Consider the following 14,241-nt stretch of genomic DNA (forward strand, 5'->3'; position numbering starts at 1 on the left):
TATGTGCAAAATGCACATTTAACAGTTTTCATACCACTTCTAAAAGCATAAACACAGTATAAAACAGAGCAACTGTTGCTCTGGGAACCTGTACTTTTAAGTTTCCAGTAATAATGTTGAGCTAAAAGACTGGTATACTTACCTATGACTTTAGTAAAGAAAAAAAGAAAAAACACCTCCATAGACTCAACAAGCATATCAGAAGTAGTAACTAGCAAACAATATTTCTTGAAAACTAAAATGTAGGGATTTTTTTCAGGCACAAGAAATTCTAAACAGAAATAGCTTACTTCTACCTTTAGACTTTCCCCAAATTATACGATTTCATTCCTACAAGGAGAAGAATCACATCTCACTGTCAGCCATGCAAATGTCATTTCAGGAGTACACACACACAAAGTTTCACCCAGTATCTTAGTGCACATTGTCCCACTTAATTAAATCAAAGTATAATTTAACAGCCAAAACTAGGTATGTGTCAATTTTAAGTTTTCCTTCTAATTAATCCAAAATCGAACAATAAAATTTTCCTTTAGTTTCCTTTAATGAACCTTTAATTCAATCTGAATACAGTTAACTATTTTATTTATAATTATAAAATGGACCACACAGTTTCTCACTTAATAGCTATTATATCTTCTGTGTCCTATAAGTCTCTACAAGTAGAAATATTTGCTAGATGATAATCTGCTCATTAAGTAGGCATGTAAAAAAAAAAAAAGGCAATGATCTGCAACTTCTGAAACTCATATATGTATATTTGTCTCTTGGTTACAGGAAAGCACTTCTCTGGCTATTTTCCCAAATAAACTGGTAATCCTTGGGATAGTCACTGCTTAAATTCCACTTCATGGCGGTTTCTCTTCCTCCATAAATTGAGAGTCATGCCTACTTCCACTCATTACATAATACATGTCCACCACAGGACTGGTTTTCTGAACAAGAAATAGCTTAAATGACACTGACAGGTAAGGTCAGAGAATATTGTAATCTAACAGGGAGCAGGGATCTAGAAAAGATCCTGATTCACGGTGCTAAGTTGTGAAACGCTGACGTGAAGAACACTGAACACACACTGTTTACTCTTAGTTAACATTTCCCTACAAGTGAGACAAGGGCTCCCAAAACGTTTTAAAAGCACTTGACTCCAAAAACAATTCTCAGAAGTTGAGGGGCCTACCTAAAAATAAAAAATAAATTCCACTTCATTCTTAAAACATTTAATAAAGATTGCAATAAATACATCTGCAATTAAGAAAAATAATCTCCAATAATTCCTTGTTGAACGCAAAATGTCTAAATGTCAAGGTCTACTGAATAAGGAGCCGCAAAAGACAGGTGTGCTTTAAAACATTTAAGCGCTTTTCATATAATTAGCTCCAACACAAGTGTTCGAATTGTTCATCCACGCAAAGCAGTCAACCACAACCACCTGCAACTATTACTTAGAAAGGTGTCTTCCAAAGGAACCACCTGAGTCTCAGGCCTTCTCTGAAGGGGCCAGGATAAAGCCTGTGAAAAAGGTGGTATAAAGAGATCTTTTAAGCACAGGAAAAAAACTGGAAGACACCACCTTTAAGGAGCTAAACGTAATGCGACCTATACCCTAATGGTTGCTGCCAGAAAGAAGTTGTCTACACCCAAGATCTCCCTCTTCTCGGGTGTAAAACTCCATCCACGCTCATGATCTACCTGAGCCAAAGCAAAGGGATTCTCTTCCCTCTCCGATCCACCGCCCACCCCGCTCAGAAGAGAAAGAATCAAAACCCCGAAGTAGAATTGTGAGATCGAGCGCTGTAGCTTCTCCAGCTGCCTCAAAGGCAACATGTACAGCTCACGTTCCTTTCGAAATACAACCCTTCATCTTCCATCTCACCATTTCACCAAAAAAAGAAGAAAAAAAGACTCTTCAACATTTTGCATCACTCACCTAAACCCACAGATCCGCCCCAACCGCACCCCAACCTCGTGGCTCCCCGGTTTCTCCGTCTTCCCACTACCTCGCCCCAACATCACGCCTCCTAGACCTCCCACCTTCCGTCCTCCGAGCGCCCAGAGCCGCCGTCTCCCACCTCCCACCTCCCGCCCCGGGTCCCCCACGTCCACCGCGCCAGCTCCCGCCCAAACCGGAGCGCTGCCGGGTGGAGACCGCGGGTGGGCTGGGGCGCGTTAGGGTGGGGTCCGCCCCTCCCCGGACTTCCCCACCCCAGGTCTGGCGAGGAGGGGGAGGGGGTCCCGAAGCCTCACCTACCGCTCCGCCCCTCCCCGGGGGCGTTCTGCCCTGCCCAGCCAGGGCCGTGAGCGAGAAGCCGGGCAAGCGGCGAAAGCCCCAGCGCCAGCGACGGGCGGGAAGCTCCAGGTCCCGCCCGACCTCCGCGCTGCCGCCGCCGCGGCCGCCGCACGGTCCTCGGCGCTGCCGCTGTCGCCCCCGCCGCCGCTACCACTGCCGCCGCCGCCGCCACAGCCACGGCCCGGCCCGGGCGCCCGCGACGTCACCGCGCCCCGCCCCCTGCGCGAGACACCTAGCCCCGCCCCGCCGCGCCCGCCGCCTCGCCGTCCCTCGCCCTCCTGGGGGCGCGGCTGCGCGGCCCTCCCGGCGCTCGCGGGCTGGGGGCTGGAAAACGGGGGCGAGTCGGCGCCGCGACGGCGGGTCCGCGCCAAGCAGAGCCACGGGCGCGGAGCGTACCCACGTACCCACACACACCCACGACCCTGCGGCCTCGCGGGGGAGAGCCGCGGCCGGCGGTGCGAGAGGCGGTAGGTGCGAGCGAGGGGCGGCGGCGTTTGTCTCCTCCTGCTTGCCGTAGGAAGCGCGCCGCTGGAAGCCGAGCGGAGTCGAGTCTTTCCCAAACCGTAGAGTCGCCCCACCCCCTCCTCGCGGGCCCGTTACCCGGCCCGGACGGCCCCCGCCGTGGGGAGCAGCCCTGGGCTTCTCCCTGGATTCCTGGCCACACTGGGCAGCCTTGGTCCAAGGGGGGCTGGATTTCCCCCGTCCCCCGTTAGCTCTTGCGGAATGCGGCCGCGGAAGGTGGCACTGTGACCTGAGGCACTGGGCATGTCCGCGCGGGCATCGCGGAGACCCTCCCCGGTGCACGTCGTTTTCCTGCGGTGGTTTTGCCAGGAGGGGAGAGCGAGGTGGAAATTAGCGTCCACGGTCCGGCCCTGCGCTGTGCCAAATACCGTGCGACCGTAGCTGTTCTGTTTAGCCGTCACGACAGCTAGGAGAGGCTTTTCCAAAGTAGGGCCAGGTTTCAGGCAGCCCAGTTTTCCTGCGCTGAATCGCAGCCGGTTTTCTTTTGTCGGAGCCGTGCACAGAGGGTAACTACAGCCATTAATTTAAGGAGGTAGATAAGCTATCTCTAAACCAAGAGAGTAAGAATGGTGTGAATTATATTTACTCCCAGCCTTCCAGTGGTTATTAAAATAATTTAAAATGTCTTTGAGAAGAGCGAAGAGTCATTTTTACCTCCGATCACTGTAATTAACCAGTTTATACTCCCTCGTAATACCCACGAACGTTTTCCCTCCGCTCCTCGGTACACGCATCCATTACTCACCAACTTCTACTGTTTCATCCCGCCCAGGCCCTGACCGTCCCCTCCCGGGATCGCCACACGCTCGGATCACCGCCGTTGCTGGGCCTGTGCAGTCTCCCCTCCAGCACTTCCAACACAGGACCGCCAACTGTTGGACGGTGTGCTGCCAGACGAGCATTACAAAATATTTCATTTCTTGAACAGCCAGAAAAAGCCATCCTGTCACTATTTTTCAAGACCTTTCTCATCTGACCCCTGACCTGATGACTCCCCAGCAGTGTGGTAAGGTAAAAAAAACAAACTGGGAGTCAGTATATCTTTCTGTTCTCCATTCTGCCGCTGTCTGCTTGTGTGACCTCAGGCAAATCACTTTACTTTGGGGTCCTACATAACTGTAAAAAGGGTTTGAACTAGGTGTCTGAGATCCATCACATCCCTGAAACATGTGGATCCGGAGGGGTAAGAGGCTGAGCACTAAGTTATACACAGGAATATTGTGGTGACACAGATTCAGATTTTTTTTTTTTTTTTTGGCCACTGCACTGGTTGTTTTTTCTTGTTTGCTACCCTGCCCCAGGTATCTTTTTTTAAACCTACATTTAGGATTTTTTTACTAAAGCTGGCTGAGTACATGCATTTATTACCTCTTCTTCCTGAGACCTCATAAGATGATAATAAAGGAAGAAAAATCATTTTTTTAAAACCCTATACAAAACAGAAAATGAGAAACGGACAATTGGAAGATAAATTTTTTTTCATTTGGCATGCACCAAAGTAAGTGTGGTCCGACTAAACCAAATGGAGGAAACCATAATGTAGAATGGGTACAGAGAATGCTGCAGGAAGGAAAGGGGCCTGTCTACCCAGAATTGTTTTAAAGAGACTAAGATTTGGAGACACACAAGACAGAGGGCAAGAGAAGCAGGGCTGAAAACGGGGAGACTAAATAAAGGTCTGTATATGGAATGAAACGGCAGAATCCTCTCTCTATCTCAGATAAAATAACTAGGCATTTATCTCAGGCTAAAAATCAAGTGTTCTCATAATCTCTGGGGAGAATTTGGGCAGCTGTTATGAGTGTTGTTGAATGCCTAAGAATAAAGTATTCTTTATGCTAGCACAATAGCTGGTTTCCTACCCACTCACAAAGTGAAGTTGAGCAAGTTGGCAGGAACTTCCTGCTGGGTTTGGATATGGTTGGTTTGTCCCCACCTAATCTCATGTGGAAATTTGAGCACTGGTAGTAGAAAGGTATTGGGAGGTGGGGCCTGGTGGGAGGTGTTTAGGGAATGAGGGAGGATCCTTCATGAGTTCCTCGTGCTGTTCTTACAGTAGTAAGTGAATTTGTGCTCTGGCAAGACTGGATTGGTTCTCAGGGGAATAGATTAGTTCCCTTGAGAGTGGTTTGTTGCAAAGCCAGGGTGCCCCTCGGGTTTAGTCTCTTCACATGCGCGTGCCTCCCCTTGACCTTCGCCACGGTTTGGTGCAGCACAAAGCCCCTCACCAGCAGCTGAGCAGATGCTGGTGCTGTGTTTCTTGTACAGCCTGCAGGACCGTGAGCCCTTTACTTTATAAATCACCTAGCATCAGGTATCCCTCTCTAGCGACACCTCCCACGTTCACAAGACTCCTCATCAACATTCCAACCGCCTCATCGTAAATATGAGCAGAAGACTAAGGATTATTAGATATTTAGGGGAAGTAAGTCTCTGACATGGGGGGGAAGATAAACAGAAAATGTGACCATAAAGGAAACAGAAACTTAAGAGAACTCAGAAAACCAAAAAAACCCTAATTATTAATAGTATGCTAACATACTCAGATGAAGTAACAATCCAAAATTAAAAAGTAGGTGTTGAGCCAGGCACAGTGTCATGCACCTGTAGTCCCAGCTACTCCAGAGGCTGAGGCGGGAGGATTGCTTGAGCTCAGGACTTCTGGGCTGCCCTATGCTGATTGGGTGTCCACACTAAATTTGGGATCAATATAGTGACCTTCCTGGAGTGGGGGACCACCAGGTTGCCCAAAGAGGGGTGAACCAGCCCAGATCAGAAACACAGGAAGTTAAAACTCTCGTGCTGATCAGTAGCGGGACCACACCTGTGAATAGCCACTGTACTTCAGCCTGGGCAATATACCAAGACTTTGTCTCTTAAATAAATAAATTCTTTAAAGTAGGTCTTGAAATTAAAAATAAGAAACTGTCAAAATTATAAATCCAGTTGAAGTGTTGAAAGATAAAGTCAACAAACTATTAAAGAAAATAGAAGTAATATACCAAGAGATGGAAATTACAAGAGAAAATATGAGAAAGAATCCAATAATACTAACATTACACAAGAATGAGAAAATGAAGTAAGTGAAGGACAGAAAATTACCCCAAAAATAAGAGAAGAAAATTTCCCAGAGCTGAAAGTATCCACTAGTAGAGAACAAAAACAAAGAAAAAAAATTTAACCTTGTGAAATATTAGAACTCTAAAGATAAAGAGAAGATTCTAAATTTCCAAAGAGAAAAAAAAAAGTGGCCCTTAAAAGAAAAGGAATCAAACTGGCATTAGAATTCTTACTGCAGCTGGATGTGGTGGCTCACGTCTGTAAGTCCAGCACTTGGGAAGGCTGAGGGGAGAGGATCAATTGAGGACAGGAGTTCAAAACCAGCCTGGGCAGCATAGGGAGACCTTGTCTCTACCAAAAATTTTAAAAATTGAAAAATAGAATTCTTACCAGAAACACTAGATATGTGAAGAAAACAGACAAAAGCCTGCAAATTTATGAGGGAAAATATTTTGAAGTTCAAGTTATAAAAAATTTTTTTTCATGCAAAGCTCCATTCTTAGCTGAGTTATCATTAATTTAAAAAGCAGAATGAAAACACTTTCAAATATGCAGGGACTTATGAAGGTAACCTCCAACATAACCTTTTTTTAAAGAGCTACTTAAAGATATGTTCAAGCAAAATGAGGGAGAAAACAGGGTGTCTGACTACATCATGTCCAGTAATCAGTAGATCCAATTCAGGAGACAGTAGAGGGAAGTCCCAAGAGCTAGGCTACATTGGAATGGAAGGATAGGAGTTCTGGGAGATAAATATCCTGGAAAAGAGAGAATTCAAAGGGGATAATTAAATACTACAATAGAAAGCTTAGGAAATGCTGCTTTGGAGGGTTCCAACGTTTAGACCCAACCTGTTAATAAACTATTATCTTGATATAGTTAAAACAGTTTGTAAATTATACTAATGATAACAATATAATGGTAAAAGTACAGCTGACAGTTTAAGATCTAGAAGATGAAGAAAGATAAAGGTAAAGGTAAAAGCATTCAAGAGATTATGTGTATAGTTGATGGAAACAGAAGTGGTTGTTAAAATATACTGCAAGAAGGCCGGGCGCGGTGGCTCACGCCTGTAATCCTAGCACTCTGGGAGGCCGAGGCGGGCGGATTGTTTGAGCTCAGGAGTTCGAGACCAGCCTGAGCAAGAGCGAGACCCCGTCTCTACTAAAAATAGAAAGAAATTAATCGGCCAACTAAAAATATATAGAAAAAAAAAAAATTAGCCAAGCATGGTGGCGCATGCCTGTAATCCCAGCTACTCGGGAGGCTGAGGCAGTAGGATCGCTTGAGCCCAGGAGTTTGAGGTTGCTGTGAGCTGGGCTGATGCCACGGCACTCACACTAGCCTGGGCAAAAGAGTGAGACTCTGTCTCAAAAAATATATATATACTGCAAGAAGTTGGAAATGTGACAAGTGGAGGAGCAAGGAATTATACAGGCTGTACTGAGAGGACCAGAGGACACAAGATACAGGGTTTATCATTAAGCTAAATCATAATCTAAGTAGCTCATCAAGAAATAGGGACAAAAGACTTAATATTGTTAAGATGGCAATACTCACCAATTAGTTTTACAGATTCAGTGCAACCACTAGCAAAATCACAAGCGCCTTTTTTAAATTTTTTGCAGAAATTGACAAGTTGATTCTAAAATTCATATGAAAATGCAGAAGATCCAAAATAGCCAAAACAATCTTGAAAAAGAGCAAACTTGGAACATTCATACCATCTCTATTTGAAAACAGAATACAAAACTGTGGAAATCGAGATAGCGGGGTTTTGCAATAAGAAGGGACATATAGATTGGTGGAATACAACTGAGAGTTCAAAAATAAACGCATACATTTATTGGCAGTTGATTTTCAACGAGGATACCAAGCTAATTCAATGAAGAAAAGAATTGTCTTTTCAACAAGTGATGCTTGAACAATTGTCTATCTACACGCAAAAGAATAAAGTTGGACCTCTACCTCACATATATAAAAATTAGTTCAAAATGACTCAAAGACCTAAATGTAAAGCTAAAGCTAAAATACTTAAAATACTCATGGAATAACACATAGGTGTAAATATTCATGACCTTAGGTTAGGCAATAGTTCCTTAGCTATGAAACCAAAAGCACAAATAAAAGAAAAAAATTAACTGGACTTCATCATAATTTAAATTTTTAAAAATTTTTTTATTACTCAGCCTTAAAAAGGAAGGAATTTCTGACACATGCTACAGCATGGATGAACCTTGAAGACATTACACCAAGTAAAATAAGCCAGCCACAAAAGGATACATATTATATAATTACATTTTTATCAGGTACCTAGAGTAGTCAGATTCATAGAGACAGAAAGTTTAATGGCAGTTAGCAGGGGCTTGGGTGAGTGGGGAAGAGGGAGTTAGTATTTAATGGGTATGGAGTTTCAGTTTGCAAAGAAGAAAAATTTCTGGAGATGATAGTAGCAATGGTTACAAATCATTGTGAATGCACTTAATGCCACAGAACTGTACACTTAGAAATGGTTAAAATGGTAATTTTTATGTTATGTATATTTTACCATAATAAATAAATTTTTTAACAATTTTGTGCTTCAAGGACACTGTTATGGACTGAATTTTGTTCTTCCAAAAGTCATATGCTGAAGCCCTAACTCCTAATGTGACTATACTTAGAGATAGAGCCTTAAAGCTGTAATTAAGGTTAAATGAGGTCATAAGAGTGGGGCCCTACTCCAACAGAACTGGTGTCCTTGTAAGAAGAGGAAGAGGTTGCAGGGGCATGCACAGAAAGAAAAGACTGGGAGGGGCGAGAAGACGACCATCTGCCAGCCAAGGGGAAAGGCCTCAGGGGAAACCAATTTGCTGGCACTTTGGTCTTGGATTTCCAGCCTCCAGAACGATGACAGATAAATTTCTGTTGTTTAAGCTACCCACAGTGTGGTATATTATTGTGGCAGCCCTAGCAGACTAATGCAGATTTTGATACCAAGGAGTGGAGTGCTACTGTAATAAATACCTCAACAATGTGCAAGTGGCTTTAGAACTGGGTGTCGGGTAGAGGCTAGAAGAGTTTTGAGGTGCATTTAGAAAAAGCCTGGATTGCCTTGACGAGGCTGTTGGTAGGAATATGAGCATAAAGGTGATTTTGTTGAGGTCTCAGAAATGAACATGTTACGGGAAACTAAAAGAAAGATGATCCTTGTTACAAAATGGCAAAGAACTTGGCCAAATTGTGTTCTAGTGCTTGTGGAAAGAAGTTAAAAGTGATAAACTTGGATATTTAGCTGAGGAGATTTCTAAGCAAAGTGTTGAAGGTGTGGCCTAGTTTCTTGTAATTGCTTTAGTAAAATGTGGGAAAAGAGAGAAATCGAAGGAATTGATAAACAGAAAAGAACTAGAACTTGAAGATTTAAAAAATTCTCAGCCTATCCATATTGCTAAGAGCAAAAAAAGCATGTGCACTCTGGAGTGTGGCTGGAAAATAATTTAATAGAGATCATAGGTGCAATTTACAGATCTATTCACCTATCATAGCAGAAGCCAGGAGTAGAGATAGGATTATACCAGCAGAAACACTGCCGGCTTGGACCAAGAGGGACAAAGATGGGGCAGAACGAAGGAAGACTGTGTTAGACTTCTGGGAGTCTAAAGGATAGGGCAGTAGAACTATCTGGCTATGAACACACATTACCCCTCAAGAAAAGGGAAGAATGACCTCTGACCTCTAGGCAACTCAGATATTGACAGGGCTGCTGTTCCCAGCACAGGCCCAGAGGATACAGGCCTGGGGGGCTAGGATATCTCCTCCTCAGTTACAGAGGTCCAAGCTGCCACCCAGGACCGAGGGGGTGATGCTGCCTCCCCTGTGGGCCTGGAAGCCAGGCCTGCCCGTCCAGTGAGCCAGGAGGGCAGAGCATCAGGCCAAAGAGGATTGTTCTTGAGCCTTAAAGTCTAATGGAGTCTGCCCTGCTAGGTTTTGAACTTGCTTAGACCCATCCCCCTTTCTTTCCAGTTTTTCCCTTCAGGAATAGAAATGTTGGTCCTATGCTCATGTCACAAGTTACCAGCACATAACTTGTCTCATTGGTTCACAGCTGCAGAGGAATTTTGCCTCAGGATGACTCTTATCTCAAGTCTCACCCATAGCTGATTTAGATGATATTTGTTTGTTTGTTTATTTGAGATGGGGGTCTCACTATGTTGCCCAGGCTGGTCCCAAACTCCTGGCCTCGAGTGATCCTCCCACCTCGACCCTCCGGAGTCACTGGGATTACAGGTGTGAGCCACTGAGCCTGGCTCTAGATAATATTTAGATAAGACTTTGGACTTAGGATTCATGCTGATATGAGTTAAGACTTTTGTGGCTGTTGGAGTGGGGGTGAATGTATTTTTCATATGAGAAGGATATTAATTTGGGGGGTCCAGAGGGCAGAATGTTATGGATTGAATTGTGTCCCCCCAAAACTCATATGTTGAAGCCCTAATCCCCAATGAAGTTATACGCAGTCTAGGGTATTTTGGTATGGCAGCCCTAGCAGACTAATATAGACACTGTCAAGAAAGCGAAGAGACATCACGGAATGGGGGCAAATTTTGCAAGTCACATATCCGACATTGTATCTAGGATGTATAAATAATTCTTAAAACTGGGCAATAAAAAGACCATCCCGTTTAAAAATGGGTAAAGTCTACGAAGAGACACTTCTCTAAAAATATACAAATAGCCAATAAACACAAGAAAAGATGCTCAACATCATCGGTCATCACGGAAATGCAAATCAGTGAGATGCCACATCACACCCACTATGATGGCTGTGATCAAAATGACATACGGTAACAAGTGTTGTTGAGGATGTGGAGAACTGAAACTCTCGTTCATTGGTGGGGAGACTATAAAATGATGTAGCCACTTTGCAAAACAATCTGGCAGCCCCTAAAAATTTAAACATGGAGTTACCATATGACCCAGCAATTCCACTCCTGTGCACACCAAAGGGAGTGGAAAACATACGCCCACACGAAAACTTGTACATAAATGTTATAGCAGCATTTTTTGTAATAGCTGGACAGTAGAAACTAAATCATGAATAAATTCCTAAAAAAATACCTTAGTTTTTGATTAATTACTGACTTGCAAGAAAATAAGGGAATTGTCCTCAAAGACTTAGTGGCTTATGAACAACACATAGTTTCTTCTCACCAAGTTGGGAATTGGCAGCTGGGAGTGGCTGCGGTGGCTGTGCTCTAGGTGCAAGTCAAACTCAGTCAGTCCCATGTCCCACTCGAGGGCCCCGAGTGACGGAGCAGTAGTCACCGGGTTCTATTTTCCCCGTAGCGGAAGGCAGGCACACAAAGGACCCAGCCTCAGACACTCATTCAAAGCCTCTGCTCAGATGTGTCGTGTGTTCTCTGCACTCACATTTCACCAAAGCAAGTCACATGGCTAGACCCAACATAATGGTGTGGGAACATACACTCTTCTCATGTGGAGTAGAGGGAAGGAAGAAAAAAAGGAATGAAAAATACAAAAAACGTCCTAAAAATTGTGCATACCACTTCTGCATATATGTCATGGTAAAAGCTTAGTACACGGTCATTCTTATCCAAGGGCAGATTGGAAATACAGCCTTTGTTCTGGATGGTCATGTGCCCAGTTAAAATTATGAAGCTCTACTACTGAAATAGGGAGAAAATGACTGTTGAGGGATGGCTATCAATCTCCGCGACAACCATCTAAAAAATTACTGAAATTTAAAAACTAAGTGGACACATTAGATGCATCTGAAGAACAAGTGAAGTAGAAGATCCAACTGAAGAAAGTCTCTAGGACGCAGCACACAGAGACAGTAAGATAAAAATGACAGGTTAAGTTAAAGACATGGAGGACAGAAAAAGCAGTTTCTGAATTTAAATCAATTTAGAATCCCAGAAGGAGAATCAAGAGCATGGAGGTGAGATTATTTCCAAAGAGATCGCGAGTACTGTCCAAACTGATAACAGACATGAATCTACAGATCAAGAATCATGAAGAATATTAAAAAGGACAAGTAAAAAGAAATTCAATCTAGACACATTACAGTAAAGCTGAAAACATAAAAGACAACACATCTTAAAATCGGTTGTAGTATAAGTTTCTGAGGGCTGCTGTAACAAAGTGTCACAAATTGGGTGGCTTAAAACAGAAATTTATTATCTGGAGGCTGCAAGTCCAAAATCAAGGAGCTGGCAGGGCTCTGCTCCCTCTGAAACCTGTAAGGACCTTCCTTGCCCCTTCCTAGCTCTGGTGATTTGCTGGAAATCCTTGACATTCCTGGGCTTGCAGTTGCGGCATTTCAATCTTTGCTTCCATCCTCACGTGACATTCTCCCCTTGTGTGTCTGTGTGTCTTCTCTCCTTCCTATAAGAACACTAGTCAGGTTGAGCGCGGTGGCTCACGCCTGCAATCCTAGCATTCTGGGAGGCTAAGGCGGGCGGATTGTTTGAGCTCAGGAGTTCGAGACTAACCTGAGCAAGAGCGAGACCCCGTCTCTACTAAAAATAGAAAGAAATCAGCTGGACAACTAAAAATATATAGAAAAATTAGCCGGGCATGGTGGCGCATGCCTGTAGTCCCAGCTACTCGGGAGGCTGAGGCAGAAGGATCGCTTGAGCCCAGGAGTTTGAGGTTGCTGTGAGCTGGGCTGATGCCACGGCACTCACACTAGCCTGGGCAAAAGAGTGAGACTCTGTCTCAAAAAATATATATATACTGCAAGAAGTTGGAAATGTGACAAGTGGAGGAGCAAGGAATTATACAGGCTGTACTGAGAGGACCAGAGGACACAAGATACAGGGTTTATCATTAAGCTAAATCATAATCTAAGTAGCTCATCAAGAAATAGGGACAAAAGACTTAATATTGTTAAGATGGCAATACTCACCAATTAGTTTTACAGATTCAGTGCAACCACTAGCAAAATCACAAGCGCCTTTTTTAAATTTTTTGCAGAAATTGACAAGTTGATTCTAAAATTCATATGAAAATGCAGAAGATCCAAAATAGCCAAAACAATCTTGAAAAAGAGCAAACTTGGAACATTCATACCATCTCTATTTGAAAACAGAATACAAAACTGTGGAAATCGAGATAGCGGGGTTTTGCAATAAGAAGGGACATATAGATTGGTGGAATACAACTGAGAGTTCAAAAATAAACGCATACATTTATTGGCAGTTGATTTTCAACGAGGATACCAAGCTAATTCAATGAAGAAAAGAATTGTCTTTTCAACAAGTGGTGCTTGAACAATTGTATATCTACACGCAAAAGAATAAAGTTGGACCTCTACCTCACATATATAAAAATTAGTTCAAAATGACTCAAAGACCTAAATGTAAAGCTAAAGCTAAAATACTTAAAATACTCATGGAAGAACACATAGGTGTAAATATTCATGACCTTAGGTTAGGCAATAGTTCCTTAGCTATGAAACCAAAATGAATAATAAAAGAAAAAAATTAACAAAGTATTCCCTATTGTAACCCATAATTTAGTTATTTTCTTGATATTAAACCATTGTTGATTCGTTGGATTTATCACATGGTTACAAAGTAAGAGAACATAGAGCAATAGGATAATAGTCTTTTTACGGAAGTGCTTGGAGCTGTGTAGAATGATTAGGGAGGGCTCTCAAAATCTAAGAGGAAGAGTAGACAAGGGGAACAAAAATAAAAGTCTGATGCTCTTTGAATTCTGGAGGCTCCTTGAAAATCTAGGGTGATCAAACTGTCCCTGTTTGCTCAAGACTATGTGGGGAGTGGGCTCCTTGGACTTGAAACTTTTAGTTTTAAAACTAGGGCAAGTTGGTCACTGTACTTGAAGCTAAAAATTTTTTTTCTTGTTATTTAAATTTTTGATATCTTTCCTTTCTTTTTCCAGCAGTAGACACCCTTAGGTAATTATAAAATAGTTTTGTTTTGAAAACATAAGACAGAGGAGAACTCTTGACGCTGATCTGTTCTGCAGTGGGACTGGGAGAAGAGCAAGTAAATGCTACTGGTGTTGAAAAGAGAAAGTGATCAAGGAAGGGTAACATTAATACAGTCCTGGGAAGAAGAAGAGAGAGAGTATCAGAATCTCTGTCTTTAGCAGCGCTGTTCATTATATCGATATAAAGAAGTACATCACAATTTATATATGTGATATCATAATTGTTGAACATTATTCATACATTACTCTTTTAAGATTACTTCTCTCCATTCTTTTTCTATCTCCTATTAGACAAATGTTAGACAGTTTCACTCTAGTTTTCATGTCCCATGTGTTCTCCCATCACAATTATTTTTCTTTGCTTTTCTAGGCAATACTATGGATAATTTCTTCAGCTCTGTCTTCTCATT

The 14,241-nt window shown here is 42.9% G+C and overlaps 1 protein-coding gene across 1 annotated transcript in view; it reads left to right on the plus strand.

The window, feature by feature from the left end:
- Positions 1-3,589: 3,589 nt before the first annotated feature.
- Positions 3,590-14,241, plus strand: part of RAD52 (RAD52 homolog (S. cerevisiae)) — a 79,696-nt gene continuing 69,044 nt past the window's right edge. The window contains exon 1 of the mRNA XM_012647459.1: positions 3,590-3,823. Within this exon, the coding sequence (XP_012502913.1) occupies positions 3,800-3,823 (24 nt within the window). The 5' untranslated portion in view covers positions 3,590-3,799. The remainder of the gene's footprint in view (positions 3,824-14,241) is intronic.

This window comes from Propithecus coquereli, unplaced genomic scaffold (assembly GCF_000956105.1).
Source record: "Propithecus coquereli isolate 6110/MARCELLA unplaced genomic scaffold, Pcoq_1.0 Scaffold269, whole genome shotgun sequence".
Taxonomy (NCBI): Eukaryota; Metazoa; Chordata; class Mammalia; order Primates; family Indriidae; genus Propithecus; species Propithecus coquereli.